The sequence below is a fragment of the Sarcophilus harrisii genome, chromosome 3 (genome assembly GCF_902635505.1).
Source record: "Sarcophilus harrisii chromosome 3, mSarHar1.11, whole genome shotgun sequence".
In the NCBI taxonomy this organism is placed as follows: Eukaryota; Metazoa; Chordata; class Mammalia; order Dasyuromorphia; family Dasyuridae; genus Sarcophilus; species Sarcophilus harrisii.
Window position 1 is genome coordinate 243,608,464 of NC_045428.1, and position 23,422 is coordinate 243,631,885.

General features: G+C 36.5%; 1 protein-coding gene across 6 annotated transcripts in view; it reads right to left on the reverse strand.

Annotated features, from left to right (window-relative positions):
• Nucleotides 1-23,422, reverse strand: part of ITSN1 (intersectin 1) — a 268,177-nt gene that overhangs the window by 42,800 nt on the left and 201,955 nt on the right. For 5 of the 6 annotated variants that reach the window (XR_004232930.1, XM_031959333.1, XM_031959332.1 and 2 more), the window contains 3 exons: nucleotides 17,660-17,781; nucleotides 13,321-13,427; nucleotides 4,635-4,818 (listed from right to left, as the gene is read on the reverse strand). Coding sequence is in view for 5 of the 6 variants with exons in the window: in XM_031959333.1 (XP_031815193.1) it covers nucleotides 4,635-4,818; nucleotides 13,321-13,427; nucleotides 17,660-17,781 (413 nt within the window). In the remaining variant the exon portion in view is untranslated. Of the gene's footprint in view, nucleotides 1-4,634; nucleotides 4,819-13,320; nucleotides 13,428-17,659; nucleotides 17,782-23,422 lie in introns of those variants that run through there. The other variant, XM_031959336.1, reaches the window with a different exon arrangement.

Genomic DNA, 23,422 nt, shown 5'->3' on the forward strand with positions numbered 1-23,422 from the left:
CTACTCTATCTCTTTTTTACTGACTCCTCATTTTCTTCCCAGCTACTAAAGGTGAGTGTTCCTCCAGGTTAGTTCTTTCTTTCTCAATACTTATTTAATTCAGCCAGGTAAGGTAGGTGGTACAGGGTAGATCATGCTGGGCCTGGAATCAGAAAATTCAAAATCCCCCTTAGCTACTTACTAATTGAGACACTGAACAAGTTACTTAACTTCTGTTTGATTCAGTTTCCTCCAAAGTAAAATGGGAAAACACAGCACCCACCTCACATGGATGTTGTAAGAATCATAAGAGATGACATTTATAAAGTGCTTAGCATAGTACCTGGCAGATAGAAGATACTATTAAATGCTCACTCCCTTCCATTCCCATAATTCAATCCCAGTGAGTTCAATGAACTCTTGTTTCTGCAAGAGATTCCCAAATCTCTATTTCCAATCTTTCTTCTGAACTCTAGCCTGAGATCTCCAACAACCTCTAGAAAATCCATTTAGATTTCCCATAAGCAACTCAAATTCAATTATTTCCTAATTCATTCTTCCTTCCTTTAAATATGCTTCTTCTGATTTCACTAAGCTCCTAAACTTGGGCTTGATTTTTGACTCTTCTCTATTCTGCACATATATTAACTATGGCAATCCCCTAAAGCTCTGTCCTGGGACTTCTTCCCTCAATTGTGATCTTATCAGCCTCCATGGATTCCATTATCATCTCTAAGCAAATGTTGCTTAGATCTACAAATCCAACTCTGATCCCTTTCCGAGACTACAATCTTACAACATCAGCTGTTTGGATAGCTGGACATTTCAAACTGCATTTCATAAGGAACTCAAAATCTACATTGTTAAAACTGATCTCTTTATAGTCTCACCTCCAATCCATTTCCCCTTCCAAACTTTCCTATTACTATCAATAGCAACCTAGTGATTCACCCTCATAAAATTGGTGTCATCCTCAGTTCCTCACTTTTTCTCACTTGCAAATCCAAACCATTGCCAAATTTTATTATTTCTACCTTCGCAATTATGCTCACACATGCAGCCACTACTTTAATTTGGGCTTTCATCACATCTCATTTAGATTATTGCAATAGCTTTCTAATTGGTCTCCATACTTCATCTTCCCACCTACTCCCCATTCAATCTATTTTCCACTCAGCTGTCAACATAATTTTCCTGAAGTGGAGCTCTAATAATGACTGCCCCCCCACCTTTAATAAACTCTTGTGGCTCCCCTTTACCTCCAAGAACAAATATGAAGTCTTCTGTTTAACATTTATAGCTCTTCACTATCTGACTCCCTCCTCCTACTTTTTGGGGCTCCTAACACTTTCCTGCACATTTAACAACCACTCACAGCTGACTTACTTAGATATTGGCATTTTTTGTCTTTCTATTTCAAGTGTAGCTCCATAAGGAAAAGGACTGTTTTTGCCTTTCTCTCTTTAACAGTTAGCACAGAATAACCATGTAACAAATGTTTGTTGACTGACCATTTCTGAAATCCAAGGTGTTACCAAGTCCTGTCAACAGTATTTCTATAGTATCTTCAGCATCTATCTCTTTTTGCTCCATTCATAGAGGCTTGAAATCCAATGTGTTACCAACTCCTGTTGACAGTAACACATTGGATACCAAGTCCTATCAACAGTAGCTCTACAGAATCTCTAGCATCCCTTTTTTCTCCATTCATAGAGGCCTGAGGATTGGCTCCTAGGGCATTCTCCTTTTGACATCCTATCATGCTAATGCCTACCCAGGATTATGTTTTATGGATGGGCATTTAATCAGTTGGCATCTACCTAAATATACTGTTATTTACTTCTCCTTTTTGTCCTTTTATCAATAGCATGAGAGACATTATCAAATGCATTATGAAATAAAGGAATATAGTGTCTAAGGTATCTCTCTAACATGACCTATTCTTGATAAAATCATGTCAGCTCTTTGTGATCAGCTTTCATTTCAATTCATTAAATAGTGAAGTAGGCAGAATGGTGAGTCAGGATTCAGAAAGGCCTAAGTTCAAATCCTGCCTCAGATACTAGCTGGGCTAACTTGAATAAGTCATTTAGCCTCTCAGCCTCAGTCTCCTTATCTGTAAAATGAGAAGGCTGAATTCAGTGGCCTGCCTCCAAGTTCCCTTCCTGCTCCAGAATTTTGAAAATTGAATCCCATGCTTGTTCTATGCTTGGCAGGGTACAGATGATTGAGAATGAAGGAGTTTTTTAATTTCAAGGTATTTACTAGAGGAAGCAAAATATGCTCAGATAAAAAAATGCTGCTTTTGGGATTTGATCTGAGGCTTAAAAGGAGACAGAGACTCCAGAATGCAAAGGTGAAGAGGAAGAATGTTTCAGATAAGAGGCAGAAATATGGCAGATGGAATGTCCTGAACAGAGAGGAACAAGGAGGCTTATTTGACTAGAACATAGGCAGTAATAAATGATAATAGCAAAAACAATAACAATAATAATAATGATATAAGATTGAAGTTCAATTTTAAAACCAAACATGAGGGCAGCTTAGTGATACAATGGGTAAGGGTGATGGACCAGAACTAAGATCAAATACCAATTCAGATATTTACTAGCTGTGTAAGTCTGGGTAAATTACTTATTCTTTGTTTGCTTCAGTTTTCTCAACTGCAAAATGAGGCTGAGTAAGGATAAAATGAAATTATATATGTACAGATAGCATTTTGCAAACCTTAAAAGGCTTGTGTCAATGCTAATTATTTTAGTTATTTAGAGTAGTTGGTATTTAATTCTAGAGGCAATTAGAAGTCGTTGATACTTCCTGAGTAAGAAAAAGATAGGGCCAGACCTGTGCAATAGGAATATCAATTTGGCAGCAATATTGAGGATGGATTAAACAGGGTAGAGACTGGATGCTGGAAGACTTAAATTTAAGCCCTTTACAACAATAATCCTCAGAGATGAAAAAGCCTAAATTAGAGTCGGGGTTGAATGAATGGAAAGCAGAAGACACTTATAAGGTGTGTTGTGGGGGGAACCTGAACTTCTTGAACCTTCTCTAATCATCCCTTTATACATTCTAGAATGTTCCCAGGAATTAAAGTCAAGGTCTCCAGCCTATAGTTTTCAGATTCCATTTTCCTCCTTCTTTTGAAAATTAAAATACTTGAGTCTTCCTTACCACTGTCTTTCAAATGTCACTCATAATAAGCAGTTCAGAAACCAGAGCAGCCAATTCTTTTAATACCCCTTGAAACAGTTCATCTTTACCAACTGATTTGCATCCACCAGAGATACTCTTACCATCTCCTTGCTTAGGTAGGGCTTTAAATCCCTACTGGCTTAACTTTGTTCTGTCCTTGCTAGTCAAAATATTGTTCTCATTATTAAAAACACAAGGAAAAAAAAACCTCAAAATCAAACCATTAAGTTATTTGAACAGCTTTGCCTTCTCCTTATAATCATCACCCCATCCATCCCAGGAAGCAAATGATCCTGTCTTTTCTTTTATCTTCTTCCCTCTCTTACTACCTCCAATGCTTCAAAACAGTTAAATTTAGTCATCAGATTAACAAGTTTTTGGAAGTGGTCTGTGATATACTAGACACATACCGTGGGAAAGAAGCAGAATTCTATTGTTAAGGCTAGGCTGCCTCAGCACTCCTCAGCAAGGAGTCACTTGCTAGTGATGTTTCTTTCTTTTTTCTCTGACCTTTCCTGTCAGATCTTTCTCTCTTGATAGTTCCTTTACACCCATATATCATTCCTTGTTACACAAAAACATTCCCTAGGCAAAAAGGCTTAACTCAATAACTTAGTTCCAAAAGTTCAGGATCCTTCTTCTCTTTCTCCTCTTTGTCACGTTCTTACACTCTCCTAACCCAGATTAATAGCACCTTCTCCCCCTTCATTTCCTTTTTCTCATTTTGTTTTTTGACTCAAGGATCTTCTTCCATTCTCTTCCCTCCCTCCCTTCTTTCTTCCCTGTCCCCCTCAACCCCTGTCTGTCTGTCTGCCTCTCTCTCTCTCACACACACACATTCTCTCTCTCCCTCCCTCCATCTCTCCCTCCCTCCTCCTTTCTCCCCCTTCCCTTCTCTAAAAGAATACTGCATTCACTGATGACTATTATTCCTAAAACCTTCACAAACAAAAATAAGCAGAAAAGGAAAGCAGTGGGTTTTTTGGTTACTCTCTCTGGTGGCAAAGATACTGGGGCAATAAATCTGATAAGAACCTAAGTCACTTAATCCCTATTTCCTTCAGTTTTCTCTTCTATAAAATGGGGGTCATGATAGCACTTACTTCCTTGGTTGTAGTTAGAAGACATATTGAGATAATACTATGAAAAAATAATTGTGAAAAGTGTTTAGCATAATGCCAGACACAGTATTGGTGCTATATAAATGTTAATTGCTATTGTTATTATTTATCAATCATAAAAGTCAGTATCGGAGCCAGGAGACAGCCAAGGGAAGGATTCTCTAGACATATGGGCAGTCAGCTTTCTTGAGGCCCCCAAGTTTGGCTCTGCAATACAGACACTGATGACTTTTAAAACTGTGTTCCAATGTACTATTTTTTTTCCATATACCCAACAAAATACATAGGACAAAGTGGAGTGAAAGAGACTTCAGCAAGTGTTCACTAACTCCTTACTTTGACAAATTCCTTGAACTCAGGGACTTCGTCTGTCTTCTGCTGGATGAGGGCTGCTCCATTGAGCTGGCAGCTACAGAAACGTATGTAGGGCTGCATGTGGGGCAGCTGGGCTGTCAGGATATCACCAATCATCTTCACAGGCATCCTCTCCCCAGACATCTTCTTCCGAACTCTGAGGGCTCTACAGCCAAAACGTTACAAGTTATCTTTCACACAATCACTACCAGTGTATGGGAATCATTTTTTGGTCCTCGTAGAGGAATGATATTTACTAGAAGCCCCAGGTCACTAATAGATCTATTTAGGAGACACAGAATGAAAGAAAATGAATCTAACCAATCTGCAGAGGCTTCAGAACATCAGTTCTATCTGATAAGAGGTAAAACTACTTTTTTGAGATTTTTTAAAATAGCATTTTAATGAGAAAGAGATTTTCTTTTTCTTATGTAGTTTAGGGAAGCATAGTCAAACACCCCATTTTCCATTTGTGAAAATCCCATTTTGGATTATTTGTGACAAAAAAATACCAGCCTGCTTTAGTCCTTCTAAAAAGCTTCCAAGTCACCTCTATAACCATCCTATTGGTGTATTCTAGAGAAATGGTAGTTTATTTTAATATCAATCTGAAGCAATACAAATATAAATTATTTTATAGATTATTGTGTGACTTCTCTCCATCATCACAATAGCTAATTGGTGGTGTTGGGCAGAAACACAAGGATTCTGAAAATAACCTGTTAATATAATAATAAATTCAAGCTGTGTCCTAGAAAGTGAGAAGAGATGGTGGTGGAATTAGGAAGATATGTTGGCTTTGGAAAACATCTACTTGAATTTTAAGGACCATATTATACAAGTTAGTTCTCTTCAAAGTGGGGAACGAAGGTGGGGTTTATATTGTTAGATTCTTGGGCACAAGTTCTTTGCAATTTTTCAGAAATAAAACCTGTGGTGTTATTAACATTGATTCTTGACCAGAAGTTGAAGGCCCCTCCTATTTTTTTGGTAAAGACTTAGACATGAACCAATTTCTAATGTTCCTGCAGGGAACTGGGGTAAGAACATAGTCACAGAAATTTCAGAGAGAAAGCACTAAGGCTAAGTCTAGAGTTACAATTTAGGGACATGGAAAAACTAAGATGTCTGTGAGATAAACAAAGACAAAGATAAAATCTATGTGGTGCCTTAGAAAGAGTGCTGGATTTAGGACCAGGGTCCTGAGTTCGAATTCTGATTCTGCCACTTAAGTAATTCTACAATCTTGGGCAAATCTCACATGATCTCTCTAAGCCTTAGTTTTCTCAGGTATAAAATGAGAGAATTATACTGAAAACTAAAGCTATAATCTTATGAAATCCAATGAATAGTCCAAAAGCTTCCAGCTTTATAATTTACTATACTATGATCTTCAGGAAAACATTATTTCTACATCAATTAGAGTACAGAAGTTTGAGCAAATTCAATTAAATGGTGCCTGAAATATAATATCACTATTAATCCTATGCCAGTCTTCTTCTTTGGATTTCTATTTCAAGGGTAAGACTGCCTAGGATCCTGGCTTACAAAGACTGGGGAATGGGGACCAAGGATGGGGAATTTGTGTGGATTTAGCTCAAGTTTTGGAATAATATTGTTCTGGTCACTGTAACTATAGTCTCAAGAATGGTTTTCTCCTTGATAAGTGGCTATCCCATCTAAAATGATGAAAACTCAGAGTTAGAAGGGAATTGCAGGTGATCTAGTCCATCTGAACAGCATTATCTTTAGCAACATTTATTTAAATTTTTATTTTAAATATAAATTTATATTTATTTATATTATAAAAGTAAATAAATATAAAATTTATTTAAAATAAAAAACCAATATTTACAATATTCCAATAAGTCATCATCCATCCATCCTCCACTTGATGGGGAAACTCACAATCTTCTTAGGAGTCATGCTACTGTCATATATTCCCTATGTCCTGCATTACCATGTGTAAAGATATCTGATTAGTTCCCTTGATTTTTAAATATATATCTCCACACATATGTACACATATGACATGTGTACATACATATATGTAGATAGATACAGGTATATATACCCTTACATCCACACATGTGTCTCTGTGTGTATATCCATACATGTATGTGCAAGCATGTATATGTATATATCTATACATATTTTATATATATATATATACATACACATATATGTGTATACATGTGAAGGTTTAAAGATTAAAAAATGAATAGCAGTTAATAAATTAATCAACATTTCAAAGGCAATAGATACTAGATTAAAATATTCTGAAGTCTACAGACCAAGGCAGCAATAGAATATGATCTCTGATGTCCCCTATTCTCCTTTCACATTGTCACTATCCTGGCACAAGCACTTAACACTTAACTGGTTGATAATCTCTGCCTCAAATCTCTCCCTAACCGAAATCATCCTTCACCATGATGTTGGTGGCTGTCCTTCAATCTTAAAGATGATAAAAAGGCATTGCTACATAGGAGTCAAGGTAAAGTATGTCTGACTTTGACTGATCAGACAAATATGAACTTGAGAGGCTGAGCACAAGCAGTCTATATGAAGATTTGGAATAGAGATGGCTCTGAATTTGCACATATTAAATTTCTTTTGAACTACTGTAATTTTGCTGAACTCATAGACCATTTATTTCCCATACCTCACAAACAATTCCCAAAATCCTTCAGAAACATTGAGAGTATGTTCTCTTGCAACAAGAGTTGTTGGTCTTTCAAGTCTACTGGATTTCTTCTTTTCTCTAAGTGCACACAATCCATGTACCGACATTGAGCAAAATCATCTTTGTCAAGGTTTTATACTTCTTGTGTGTTTTGACGGTAGAGTCTGCTTGTCATGGTAAGCAGGCCAGGGTTGGATGAAGAAGACATGTGAGTGTCTTGTTAGTGCACCTTTTCTAGCCCTTTCCTCATGCCAGGAGGTGAGCAGTATGATCCTTTCAAAACGTTGCTCAGACCCCCAGGGAGGTGCGCAATCCCAGAGCTGCTTTAGACCAATGAGAAGATGAGCCTATGTCCTGTGCTGCCTATGCTCAGGGCTGTGACTACAGTTCCCAGTGTATTTTGCCTGCTGCTTGGCCCTTGCCTGTTGCCACAAGAATGACCTAGGTAAAAAGAATAAAATGAAATGGGTGATGTCTTTTGAATCACGCATAAATTAGATTTAAGTAAGGCAGAATTGCCCAAATTTGTCAGCTTCATTCTCTTTTTCCAGAGCCATTGAAGCCCAGGGACAAGACAAAACTCAAGATGGCTCAGAATGCAGTGGATGGATGACCTTGGAGTCTCTGATGTTTAACCAAGCCCTAAGTGCTTCACAGGACCTACTTCAGCTGCCTTCATGGTCGTTGGAACATACTTTTCTCATCCATTCATTCTGCTGGGGAAAGTCTTCACATGCTTAGGACAGGCAACCCCCTAACTCACTGTTGGATCTGCGACCACTCAGTTTTACCCTCAACCTGCTTTAGCTGATCTACTAAAATGATTTACCTAATATAGCCACTCCATGCTGTACAAGGAAGCCACAAGTAAAAACTGGGTGAATTAGGTGGATACCAAAGATGAAAAGCAGCCCTTAAAAAAATCTCAGTAGCTCTCACACCAGAGGTCTTAGTCCTCCCAGAACATGATATCGAGCCATCCCTCACTCAGCTGTCAAAGTGATCTTTTTAAAGCACTGATCACCCCTATGTCAACTCCTGCAGCTCTCCAACCTTCACCTCTGACCCACTCCTATTCAATATGCTTTAGGAATTCCCTATTACTCAAGATCAAAATATATAGTCCTCTGTTTGGTGTTCAAAGCCTTTCCTAATTCTCCCTCATTCCTTACCTTTCCAGTCTCCAAATATCTAACTCACCCCCATTTACTCTATAATTCAGGGATACCAGCCTCTAAGAAGACACAATTCTCTCGATTTGGGGCATTTGCTGTCCTCCATGCCTGGAATTCTCTCCCTCCTCAACTATGGCTTCTGGCTTCCATCAAGTCCCAGAAAATATCCTAGCTTCTAAAAGAAGCCTTCTCCTTAATGTAAGGGCTTTCTCTCTCTTGATTATCTCTAATTTATCCTTCACAAATCTGTTCTGTTCAGTTTTTTGCTTATTGTCTCCCCCTTAGATTATGAGATCCTTGAAGGTAAAAACCGTTTTGCCCATTTTGGGAGGAGAGATATTGCCAGAACTTTAGTAAATGGCATATGAAAAGCACTTAATAAAAACTTGTTAACTTGACTTGGCTTGCGGATGTCATAATAAGAGCCTCAGGTGAGGGAAAGTAGAAAGATGTTGAGAAATTAGAGGTGAGGAGAGGTAGATGAGGCTCCCAATTCAAATCCACTAACATTTATTAAGACAGTATTGGCAAAGGCAAACTTTAAGTCATGTAAGGCCAAAAGAACTCCTACAATAGTGCTGCTATTTATCCTTTTGCTATTTATCCTTAGAAACACTTCCTGATTATAAGTTAAGAAAGTAAAAATTATATTAATATTGAGCCTGCTAGACAGTCACTAGTATAACCAAAACTGAATTCATTTTTGTAGCTCACATCCTTATTGGGCTAACTAGACTTACCCCCAAGTCTAGATCCATTCCAAACATAGTTCTTTTAAAATATCCTTATCCTGATTCCTTTGTTTTGTTATGATTTCTTTGAACTTTGCCAATCTAAGCTCTTCATTGGGAGGTACCAAACATCTTCAAAAGAACCATAGATCTAGAGTGGAAGTACAATCTTATATCAATCTCCAGAGGAGAACTGAAGCATAACAATAGGCCTTAAGGAAGAAAGGTGAAGGGATGATCAGATACGGGATTGCCTACCCAACTTCCCAGCTCTCCTGCGTACTCCTTTGCTACAATAATAATGCAAGCTGGAATAAGCAGTTGACTCCTGAACCATTGTTGTTATCTTTGGTATATTAGAAGTGCTGGTTTGAAAGTTGGAATGGAAAGATGTGACCTTCAAAGGTCAATGTAGTGATGGAGTCAGCTCTAACAGGATCCCCATTGTTAAATTTTCAGCATGAACATTTACATCTCTGGAATCAGCAAATGTAACAAATCAGGGCTTGATTTATTATTCTGTTGATTGCCTACGCTGAAGAGTATGATGAGGAAAATATTATTAATGTAGATTAAATTTACAAGTGTGTACCTGTGTAAGTATGAAATTTTGCCAGGTAAAAAGTCAGGGAGTGGAATGAAGGAAGAATAAAACTGTAGAATCAAAGCATGTGATTTTTCCTCTGACAGTAATATTTGGAGTTAGGAGACATTTCATAAACTCTTGCCCAGATGTGCTTTCTCTTTTCCTAGATGACTGCAGTCCTGTTAATGAGGTCTATTCTTCCTGGTTCCTGAAATATGTGTTTGTAAAAACAAGTGTAACCCAATCCATTTCCTTTTTGTAAGAATTATTGAGAGATGAATAGAGAGATGAAAGAAGAATTTTTGAATTAGGGCTAAATTTTCAAAAACTTGGTAGATTTATTTTTGAGTAAAATTTTCCCACCGTAATCAATGCATATTTTGAGGGGAAAAAAATTGTATGAAATTTATTGAGATGAAATCTATAAATTTATGCTAAATAGACAACATTTTTAAAAAAATATTGAGTTTGCAAGATCAGTGTTGCTGGAAAATTTGAGGGAGTGGTCTTCTCATCACAGAACTAGGGCAGTCCTGAAAGGAGAGGTACAATCTCGGTAACAGTTCTACTGTTTAAAAAGCAGACAATTTTCTTAATAGTTGTGATGGAAAAATTGAGGAGAATCATAAAAATTTCCTAGGAGTCTTTATTATGTAATCTGGAAAGCAAATGGATCATACTTTTTTTCCTCTTTGTGCATCCCCCCATTCCCACTAAGACTGAACTAGAGTGGAAAGAGTGGACAGCTTGGAGTGATTTTGTAAGAGATTTTGTAGGAATAGAAAAGAGAGGATTTGGTAGATTCACTAGGAACTAGAGAGAGAAAAGGTAAATATGATTCAAGGTTTTACTCTAGTCTCTCTAGTCTGAGTGACTAGAGAAAAAGGGTGCCATTAAAAGAAAGAAGAATGTCCGGAAGAGTAAGAGATTTTAGGAGAAAGGTGATACTTCCTCAGCATTCCTCCCTTCTCCTCACCCCCCAATGGCTCTCAATGACTAGCCATGGTTTCTATACTACAAACCAAATATTCCATACTATAAATCAAATAAACTTATGGTGTCCCATTACAGGTTTACATTTTTTTTTTTTTTTTGCCTAACTTATCGCAGTTACTTCCTAAGAGGTCTTCTCATCTATTTTCCTTCTAATATATGTTTTATACTGCTGTTAGCACAATACTTCTTATCTTTAGATCTACATCAAAATCTTCAGTTGGCTCCCTGTTGATCACTCAGTCAACCACCTAGTGTTTAAATCTACCATCTGACATCACTATCCTACACCAACATTCTCTCAAATCGCTCCTGTTCATGTACCTAATATTCAGCTAAATTAGACATTTTCTTTTGTCTACAGGAACACATACAGCACTCACACTTCCATACCTTTGCTTATGATATTACCTACCCTGGGATTGTCCACCCTCCCTGTTTTTACCTGTCAAATTCATACCAATCCTTTAAAGACTGGTTCAAATATCATCTCCCAAGGGCACCTGCCATGATTCACCAGAATGATTTAAGACTTTCCTACTCGGATCTCATTAAATATATTTTTGTAATCCCACTCCCAAAGTCTAGTGATGAGAAACTCATTCCTTATTGCTGGAGATCAATGCTCTGTGTTTTTGTGGAGGGGGAGAGAGACACACAGAGAGATATAGAGAGAAACACAGAGAGATAGAGAGAAACAGAGAAAGAGAGACAACAGATAGAAACAGAGACAAAGAGAGACAGAGATAGAAACAGAGAACACAAAGAGAGAGACTGTGTGTGTATGTGTGTGTGTGCTTCAAGTCTCTTCAGGAGTTCTGGATTTTGGGGGCTTGTGGTTTCTAGCTTTGAGAGAGAAGATGAGTGATACCAACCCCAATTAAAGTCACTAAAGGTTACACAGCAGATCGGCAGAGGTGAACCCATATTCACTGACTCCAAAATCTACACTGCACCTCATTACTCTGAGGTTGTATTTCTTGTACTATCTAACATTATTGCCACTGCAAAGGAAGGACAGTCCCATGGTAGTGGAGATAATTACTTTTTAACCAAAATTTCATTAGTTTTAAATGATTTTTAGATTCTTTGGATGGATTAAGAAATCTTAGAATTGTACTTATTCATGTCCTCCATCTTTTCCTTAACCACACACACACACACACACACACACACACACACACGAAGCTCATTAATCCAATTTCTATCAGTAAGCTTGGGGTTTATTCACAAGATGATAGATATAGAAGACAGAGACTGAATTTTAGAAAGGGCTAGATGTGTAGAAACACATCACAATAGAAGCCTATTTAACACTGACATGAGGGGACAGGAGGAACTATCTTCAGTAATAGACTAAGTAATATCAGGTTTTTATTGTAAAAGGGTTTTACAGTCTGAAGGACCATAATCTTATCTATATTCTATACCAATGCATATAATAATCAGCCATGTTTTGCTGGAGTTCTGTTGCACACAAAAATTTTAGGGCTAGAACAGACTTTGGAGACCATTAAGTCTCCTCACCTTACAGATGAGAAAATAGAAGGTCAGAAAGCAATTAAGAAATGCCAATAATAATAATATTTATATAGGGTGTTCTAAAACAATCTGAGTACTGTTGTAAGTTTAGTATTACTACTAGCTTAGTACTTAGTAATGTAAAAACCCACTCAAACATTTGGGACATCCTGTACTGTGCTTTATAATTTTTTTTAAAAAATCTGTCCCACAACAAGCCTATAAGATATGTAATATTAGCATTATTTTACAAAAAAAGAAAACTGGTTCTCAGGCTAGTCAGGGACTTGTTCAGCGAGGTTCCAGAGTCAGTAAGTAGTCAAACTCGTATTTGAACCCATTTTTTCTGACGTTAGTATGTGGCAGAGCTGGGTCTCAAACATGGTATCCTTTTTCCTAGCTCAATCCTCTTTCTACTGTACTAAGTTGCCTTTGAGGATTCAAACAGAAACACTTCTGGCCAACAATTCTGTGAATGCTGACAGTGAGGTATATTTCCTTAAGAAAGCTGATATTTGAGTGGAATAAATAGTTAGTTCCAAGACTCTTCAGGTGCATGAGCCAAGAATTTTTCTCAAATATTCCTGGCCAGGATATGCATGTGACTGAGTGTAAATATTGTGAAGAGTGTAAACCCTCAACTGGGCTTTTAATTCTACTTCCCTGGAATGATATTTAGGAAGGAAGAATTAAAATGTTTTTTTAGAAGCACATTCAAAATAAGAACAGATATGTTTTTAATATGTCATTATCGGCAATGAGAATGGAAGGAGAGGTGGGAGGAGCAGAGACATTTCTAGAAAAGACCAAAAAAAATGGGGTTATAGACTATGAGTGAGTATTTGTGTGAGTAAAACAGAAAAACAAAGAGCATGATTAAATGAAACAAAGAACCTCCCCCTCCCCACACACAAAACCACTAGTCTGAGAAACCAAGAAAGCAAAGCATTGTGGTAATTAGAGAAAAGAGGCTTACTTCAGCAGTTTGATATTACACATTATCAGCTCCTTCCAGTTAACAAAAATCATAGCCACCTCTTTTTCTGTCAGCAGCTCAGACTCCATCAGCGGTTTCTGAAAGATCTACAGATGCAGAAAATGAAGCAGTTCAGTAAGCAAATGGTTAGCTTGTGGGGTGAGGGGAGCTGGCTTAGAGCAACCAAAACTAATGTCCCAGTTATCATTTTAGAGGCACAGAAGCTTAAAGTCCTCACAGTCAAGAAGAGATTATCTAATAAAGGTCCCTTAGTTGGTTGGAAAATGAAACCATTTTTGTCAGTAACTGTTAATTTGATTTTGCAGAAGATGGGCTAGCTACCCTTAATTCCAGATCTGTATTAGATCTTAATCTATGATTAGAAAATTTACCCATTGAAAAACTGAAGGGAGCCTCAATTAATTCTTCCCTGCTTGCATTCATCCTCTCTAAGACTACGCAATTTTCTCTTTTTGGGGGTGAGGGGGAAGCAATCAGGATTAACTGACTTGCCCAGGGTCACACAGTTAGTATGTGTCTAAGATGGGATTTGAACTCAGTTCCCCCTGAGTTCAGAGCTGGAGCTCTGTACCATATAATTGTCCCCAGTTTGTTTCTAAGAAGGAAAGAAAATTTTCTAAGAGGGAAGGTATGACATTCCCCAGAGACTAAAGAATCTTTTTCCAAGCAGCCACCCAATTAACAACAAACCAGATTTCATTGCGTCATTGTGTCAGGAGACAATATTCATTGACTTTGGAATAGTGTCCTCCACTTCAATGGTCTTGATTTATCTAGGAGAATCCAGGGGGAATCAATTATTCATTTGAAGGAATTGAGTGAGCCACAGTGACTCCAATTTGTGACTCAATTCTGGAGCTAGCTCAATTCCTTTTCTATTTAATTACAGGCCTCGTCCAATTTTGTAAGGAAACTTTATTAAATTTGGGGAACTATGAAAAGACTTTTATGCATTGTTTGAACCCAGTCCTGCATGACTGGGAAGGAATTTTCTCACAATTATACATCTCAAACAATTCATACAGCTTATCTGAAAACTAGTCCTGTGCTAGTCAATTAGTTATTATTTCCATATCCCTTCAACTGAACAGAAGCCATTTGGGGAACATGGGACACCTCTGTTTCTGATTTCAGAGAACTGCACCTGTTCATTCTTTTCCTTCCTAATTCAAAAAGAAAGCCCCCAATCTTTCTTTCAAATAGAAATCAAATTATCTAATTTTGTATTCTAGTTAATTGTTTTCCTTTAATTAATTAAATTAGTTGATTTTGATACATAAAAATCTGTCTCTGCTTGTATTCAGGGTCCAGTACCAAAGATGAGAAGGACTCATCCTGATTTGTTATTCAATTGGCATGTGTTGCTTAATAAATTGATATGCTTGGAAGCTTTTACTTTTGATTTCCCCAGTCATTTCATATTTCACCCACTACACATTCTAATCTTGCCTTTAACTGATAACTTATGCTTCTCTAGAAGCTAGAGCACCAGGAAGCAAAAAAATCTCTTTCAGAGTAGAGAGTCACAATCTGAAGCTAGAAGGGACCTTAGAAATCATCTAGTCTAACCCAATTTTTTTTTTAAGGTGAGGACAGTAGGCCTAGAAAGGATAAGCCACTTGCCAGAAGATACAAAGGTAGTAAGTATAGGGTTAGGACTTGAATTCAAGCTTTGTGGCTACAAGCTCAGCACTCTTTCTACTGCATTGTGCTATTTCCACTCCATGGGTTGAGCCAACTCATTCAACTATTCAGCAGGGATGTCAATAATCTTGCCTTCTGCCAGTATTCAATAGTTATTGTTTGAATTACTTTGAAATAACTATTTGAGGGATTTTCAAAGTCCAAGATTCCATAGACTCCTTCAGAAAGCTGCTCTTGTGTTTAATACATAAAAGCGTGAAATAAAATCAAGTCTAAGACATCTTCTGGGGACACAATTCAAAATATATCCTCCTGCATTCAAAAAAGGTGGGGGTATCCACATTATAACTATGCTACTCCCCTCAGTACTACTGTCTCCTAGCCCAGGGTCACCTAGCTCACAAGTTCCTATTTTGAAATGATACAGATTTCATTTATCTTACTTGGGGCTAATTTAGTGTCATATTGTTGTGAAACAAACATGAAACAAAGTATATGACACTGTAGCTAGTAAAGTCTGAGAATGTTTAGTTTTGTACTAATCTCCAAAGAGGAAGCCCCCCATGGACATGTAATATGAAACTTTCCACAAAGCAAGGACCAAAGAGTATACTCCAATGGTTACCCTGATTTACAATGGGCTCTCACTCCTGACACGTCAGAAATTCCTGGAAGGATAAATGAAATCAGTGTCATTTGGGGGATGAAGGTCTGTGTGAGGGTGTCTTGAATCATGACAACAGATTCTCAGAGACAGAGACACAGAACATTGGTATTATGGAGGTCTTTGGAGATCATCCAGTCAATCAATCAATAGTCAGGAACTGTGCTAGGTAAATAGAAAAAAAATGATCTAGTCACTGTCCTCAAGAAGCTTATTACACTCTTTTGACTACTCCCTATATTTGGGCAGATGAGGAAACTGAGTCTCAGAAAATTGAACTGATTTCTTTAAAGTGTATTAGTAGTCAAATAGGACCTTGAATTATCATTGAAATTACCATCTGTATTCAGTACCCCATGGGAACAAGAAAAGAGAACAGGAAGATGCACAACCCAGAGTCCTTTGGAGTTAAAAGAACCAATGAAAGGGACAGAGAGAGTCTTAATAATCCTAGGGAGAGAGGAGAATGGTGAGTGAGTGACAGGATCAGTTGTTTGATTGGTCTAGGATTTTTGTGTTTTAATATGAAAGAATGTGCAGAGGATTTAGAAATATTTGGCACTAAGAGAAGCTATCACTAGTGCCATTGGTACTTACATTTCTATAGTATTTTAAGTTTGGCAAAGTACTCCTCACAACAAGCATGTGAGGGAGGTGGTACAACTAATTTACAGAAAATGAAACTGAGACCCAGAGGGGTTGTGACACAACTATGCAGCTCCTAAATGACAAATGAAGCCTATGAAATCAGATCTCTTCTGAATCCCAATCTAGCAGTCAATCATTCACTATTGTCTCTCTAGTCTCTAATATGTATTAGTGAAAGCACAGGGGAAAATTACACAGATATTTGATTTGGAATTATAAAAATATTATAGTCATAGGCACAAAAATATTTTATAATTAATTTTATCCTTCCCTTTTCCCCAAACTACTATTATGTAGTAAAACCTCCTTGGATTGGGATTAACCTAGAATGGTAATATATAGATTGAGTGAGGGAGAGATAAATCATTTTGACAAAAGCATTTAGTAAAAAATTAAAATAGATGGGAGGGAATAATTCCTGGGAATAATTCAATTTTTACGATTCATCTTTCATCTTGGATATAATCTCATCTCATTTAAGTAGGGAACAATATTTCTAGAGTTCCCAAAGAACTTTTTATTATAGCAAAGCAATCTGTGGGTTAAACTGAAGTTATCTAAGATGGCTGCCTTTGAAGCTTTTTTTTCTAATAAACTCTCAAAAGTATAGGATATATAGATGTTAGGGAGAAGTATTTCACACAAACAGGGAATTGAGACTATCACTCAAAGGTAACACATTTTGTTTTGGCTTCATATGCTCTCATACATTCTCATTATACTCAAATACATTTGTTTGTTTGTTTGTTTTAGTTTTTACCATAGTTCTAAGTACTTGGATGGGGCAGAAGGAAAGCTTTGTTTTTCTCATCTGCAAAATGAGAAAATTGGACAAGATGATCTCAAAGGTTCTTTCCAGCTCTAATATGCTATGATTTTATTAAAGAATTCAAATCTCTTCACATGTATAATATTAAATTGCTTGCTTTCTCAATGAGGTAGGGAAGGAAGGGAAAGAATTTGGAACTCAAAATTAAAAAAAAATTTTTTTTAATTGTTTTTACATGTAACTGGAAGAAATACTAAATTTAAAAAAAAGTTCAGATCTCTTAATTTTCTGTCCATTTTTCTGCCACAACATTGCTTTCTGCTTTAGTACTATCTAAGAAAACATTTTGCTTTTTCCCTAGCAATGGATCTATGAGATAAGGATGAGAAATTATTTCTACTTTTCCCAAAGGATAGGTCATATGTCACACAGTATAGTCCTGGTGTCTTTTATAAAATTGTTATTCCATCAAAGTCACACACAGAAAAAACACCTGGACAAACAACTCTTAGTCAGAGATCCCCATTTCACAATGTTACCATATTTCAGATGAAGCAACACCAAAATGTCGCCCTCCCCATTGCTATTTTTACCTCTGTGACTAACTGAAGGTCATTGACATAGTTCTCTTCTGTAACAAGTAGCTCATGGATATATCCCTGTCGTTTCCTTTCAGTTGGTGTTAACATATCCAAAAGATGTAAATCAGCACACCCTGGAAAATACAATGGCATTGGACAATTTATTCAGAGATGCATAAAAGCCTAAGACCATCTGCCTAAAACGTTACCTCCTTTCTTAATTAATCCTAAATTAGGGTCAAATAGCTAAGCATCGAGTGCCTGGCACATAGTTCACACTCAATAAATGTTTATTGTTTGACTGATTGATTAAAAAAAAAATCCTGTTAGATTATTTTGATTTGTTCTCTCACCATATTCTTTATAAAAAAAAAAAGTAAAGAAAGTATCACCAAAAAATGACTACTCAGTAATTCTCTGAACCGGAGTTAACAAACTGGAGACCAAATCTAGCCCTTTTGTATGGTCCCAGCTAAAAGTGGTTTTCTTTCTTTCTTTCTTTCTTTCTTTTTTTTTTTTTTTTTAGCATTTAAAAAAACTATAATAAAACTATATTTTAAAATGTAAAAATTATGGGTTATACTAAATAGGAAGGATTTGACCCCAAATCCTATAGTTTATCTATCCCTTCTCTGGACTAATTCTTTATGGTTCACTAAAGGTACAAAGTTCAATCACTGGAAAATACACCTTGAATAGAAACACTGCTATTGAACTAAGTACATCTATATATTCAGCAGGATCATTCCAGATCATCATTAGGAGGGTAAGACTCTTGAGAGGTATTCTCAAATTAGTCTGGACAACTTCTTTATATCTGGCATCCTCAAGTCTAATCCAGCTCAGGGTGATCTCTGGTTCCTACTAATTACTATGGATATGAGACATTCATCAGGCTCCCACCAAACTGATTTTTTTTGTTGTTGTTGAAAGGCTCAGCATTCCCTGAATGATATGAGATGATTTTTATTATGTTATAGAACCTCAGAGCCAGAAGCCTCCTTCAACTTCCAGCTGCCCTGGCATATTATTAGACTTTCTATATAGGTTATTGCAGTGGCTGCTTCTGAACAGATATGCCCAGGGAGTTCTGCCAGTTAAAATTCTTCTCTGCCCTCTTGGCTTAGAGAAAGTCTTATCTCCTCCATCAAACCTTCCTTGATTCTTCAAATTTCTTATTGTCCTCTGTGTCTCTCCCAATCACATTCTCTTTTGTATTTTATCCACTTGTGTACACTCCCTGTATTAAACTTTTTCTGAGGGTAAGGATTGTGATATTTTCCATATCTGTAGCCCCAGTATTTAGCACAGTGTCTTGCTCTTACTAGGCACTTAATAAATGTAGTGATGAATTCACTTAAAGTTCATTTAAGGTGGTAGCAATAGCAGGAATTGGGTACTTGGGTAGCTACAAAAAGAACTGAACAAAAGCAGCAGGTGTCACTTTGAATTCTCATCCTTTAGAGTCATTAACTTATTTCATTAAAAGTTGACTGTGAAGTGCTACAATTAAAATCAGAATGGTCACAAAAATCAGTATAAGCCCTCATATAGGCTTGTAGAACAAACTTTGAGCTAGAACTCATTATCAAATCTTTTAGTTGACTTATTTACATTTCATATCAAATACTAATGAGTGCAGGGAATGGCAGATGTCTTTTGCCAAAATTTTATACTGACAATGAATTAGCAAGAAGAAAGTAAGCCATTATTACTCATTATACAAGCTTTAGTTGACAAGGTATATGTCCAGGATCAATTTAAGGTCTCTAACATTTTGGAGAGGGGTATTTTATAACTCAATAGATTTGTGAATGAATTAAAGTTACAAAATTAATTTATAATTCAGTTTAATTTATATCTTTAAGATATCGTTTAGCTGCTATTTGAAAATTTAAGTTTGGAAAAGTTTTAGTTTCTATGGCTTAATGAATAAAAATAATTTTTGTTGTGGCTGAATATTTAATATTTGCCTAAAAAGACCTTCCTGTTTGTACACACTAATAATTTCATCTGAACGTACCTAGCTGGCTGGTGTCACCAATTTTTCTAGAATTCTAACTAGCAGAACTATTCTTAATTTCCTAATAGGGAAATTCTACCTGACTAGATATCCTATTAGTAAAATATAAAGCTTAATGGAAAGGCGCTAAGAGAAGAATATTTCAAAGAGAAATATTGCATTATAGGAAACTGAATTTTTATAAGAACATATTTTCTGAAAAATTTTTCAGGATTTTTTTGATTTAGAAAGAAATTGAAATGTCACTAAATGGTGAAGTATGAAAAGCTGCCAGAGAGGCAGGATACATTACTGTGTAAATAGAATGTAGAAACTCACAAATGTGAAGCGAACATATTTGTCAGGTACTTGTTGGAGAAAACAATCCAGTTCAGGGATTCTCACGGTTAAGACCTCTTAGAAGGAGCTTGACATTTTGGGTAAAGAGCTGTCTTTGAAGCCAGGAAGACTAGAGAGTTCAAATACTGCCTATGACACTCAGGACTGCCTATTTGATTCTAGACAAGTCACGTAACCTGTCAGAACCCCAGAGAATTCTCCAGCAAAGAAAATATCAATCTACACTGGCAGATGGATTTTTTTCATTTTGAAGTTTACTATACCAATGAAATCACAGATCTAGTCCTGATTCCCATCTGAATTTAATAAGAATTATGAGACTAGTTTGGAGAAAAAAAGACTAAAGAACAATTTAATACTTAACTTTTAAGTTCTGAAAAAGGCTTTTTTAATTTAACAAGCATTTAGTAAGTACCTATCCTGTGAAAAGATATGTGCTAGCCATTGGAATTACTAAAACAAAATAGTTCCTGCCCTTAAGGAGCTTACATTCTGCTGGAAAAAAATAACATGTAATTAGATAAGAAAATATAAAATATATTCAGGATAAATACAAAATGGGAGGACCAGGAAAGATCTTGTTTAAGAAGTGACATTTAAGAAGATATGAAGTTGGAGCAGCTAGTTGGTGTGGTGGATAGAACACCAGTACCGAAAGTCAGGAGTACCTGAGTTCAAATCTGACCTCAGACACCTAATGCATCCTAGCTGTATGACCCTAGGCAAGTCACTTAATCTCAATTGCCTCAGCAAAAAAAAATAAAATAAAATAAGAAATTAGGGCCATTAGATAGCAAAGTAGATAGAGTAGCTTTGGAGTCAGGAGTTCAAATCCATCCTCAGACTCTTTACATTTCCTAGATTATGATCCTGGGCCTAACCCACCTAACCCCAATTGCATTGCTTCAACAAGACAACAAGACAACTGATTTAATTAAATAAAGGAGAGGAAATGAGGCAAGTAAGGCTCTGAGAGTGTGTGTGAGTCTAGATGATTAGAAAGATGATGGAACCTTCAATAAAAACAGAGAAACCACAAAGACAGACTTAAGGGGAAAGTTCATTCTTCTTTGGCTGTGTTGGGCTTTATATGACCCGTGAAAAAAGAAATATATAAAAATGAGCTTTGGGGAAACAAGTAGGAATTGGATAAGATAGAAAGGAGAGGCTGACTAGCATTCATATGACAATTTAAGGATTGCAAAGCACCTACATATTATTTCAACTAATGCAGCATTCCAACTGAGATAATGGCCTGAACAAAAGTTTGCTCAGAGCAGTGAATTCATGATGGACAAATAAAATGGTTAATAGGATCACAGACTTAAAATTGGAAGGAACCTCAAAAGCCAGTTAGTCCAATTTAACCCAAATTTCATTTTTTGTTTGGTTGTCTTTTAGTTGTATCTGACTCTTTATGACCCCATTTGGAGTTTTCTTGACACAAATGGTGGAGTGGTTTGTCATTTCCTTCTCTGGTTCATTTTGCAAATAAAGGAACTGAGGCAATTTGACCAAGGTCACACAGCTAATAAGAGTCTGAGGGCAGATTTGAGTTCAGGAAAATAAGTCCTCTTGACTCCAGTCACCTACATTTTATAGTTAAGAAAATTGAGGCACATCTTATGACCTCACACAGGTAACTTTGACATGCAAAACTTCAAACTGCAAATCCAAGGTCCTTTCCATTTTACCTCTTTGAACCCACTTTTGCACTGGAATTACAGTGCAAAAAGTATATTCTGACTTGGTTGAGAGGGTCTTATCAAATTCCTCACAGGATGTCTCCAGACATCTGCTTCCTCTGTTTTAGTGTGTAAGCCACAGTTATTTTTACAAAGTCTTTTGTTATTTGTTGACATGTACCATCAGCATTTTCTTCATCATTTTTTGAGGTGGGGGCTAAGGCAGTTGGGGTTAAGTGACTTACTCAGTCACACGTTAGGAAGTATTAAGTGTCTGAGGCCAGATTTGAACTCAGGTCCTCTTGATATCAGGGCTAGTACTCTATCCAATCAACTAGCTAGCTGTTCCATTTTCTTCTTCATTTTGAACATTATTTGGTGTAAAGAAATCACCCCAAGATTCACACTGCCTTGACCAGCAAATATATGTTTTTCAATCTGGTTCAAGCTAGTAAATACTAGCACTTATTATGTGCATAGCACTGTGCTAGATATTGAAGGACAAAAATTAAAAAATAAATAAATCTAGTCCCTACCCTCAACAAACTTGCATATGTCAACCAAGGGCATATTAGTTAGAAAACTAATTCAATTGCAAAATTTTACAGCAGAGGATGGTGGGATATTACCAGTGATTTGTGATTGCTTCACAAAACAATGAAGACTCTTGGGGGGGTTGGGGGGGGGAGTGGAAAGAGTGCAACAAGTTTGGCATAGGATCTAATTAAAACAAATTACCCTAAGAGCATTCATAAACTGGAGTCACAGAACCTGAGATCAAAATTCACCTCTGATACTTATTATGTGACCTTTGGAAGTTACTTATCTTTGTTTTTCTCATTTGTGAAATAAAAGGGCCATATTTGGTGACCTTGGAAGTCCCTTCATATAGGAGAAAAATGAAAAAAAAGATCCAACACCTCTGTCAACATTTCTATAATAAACTTTTTAACATTTATGACAGTGGAAGCACTACAGCTGAACTAACATTTCAGAGGTCCCTGAGATAGAGGTGAAAATGAGGCTAAAGAATATCAATGGGAAGAACAGTTTGAACCAGATCAAGTACACAGAGAAGAAATTCATATTGGCAGCCTAATAATTTTAAAACATCAATGGATTGATTTTTAAGATAGAGATGATAAAAGCCAACACCTTGTTAGAAAAAAGATCACAGAATATCCTCTCCAAAAAGCTAACCAAGAGATCATTAATAATTGTTGACACAGATCTTCTCTTTCATCTCTATGAAAGTTTTTATGAGAATAGTCCATATATATATATGGCATTCTTGATAAAAATATTAAAAAGGAATAGTATTGCCTTTGTAATCAGTTTTCTAGCAAAGTACATCTCAAAGTCACATGACTAGGAGGTATAACAATCACAAGATCCTTTTGTCTTTATTGTTTGGCTTATTTGGTCTTGCCACTGGACTTCAATCATTCTGGGAGAGAGAATGAGGTTGATAACTTTGTAGCAGCTCTGTCTCTTTTAAATCCAATTCATGAGCATTCATGAGCAAGTCACTCTTGTAATGTCATTGGTCCTCTTAGAGAATAAAGGACAAACAATAACAAACATAAATAAAAAAAAATTTGACTCAGTAGAGCAAAATTCCTTAAAGGTTCTCAAAGACGGTATCTCCATATATAGTAAGATCATAAGCAATTGTGTAATGTATGGAACCACAGAGATTACTTTATCCTTTTTGGTTAATAATGTCAT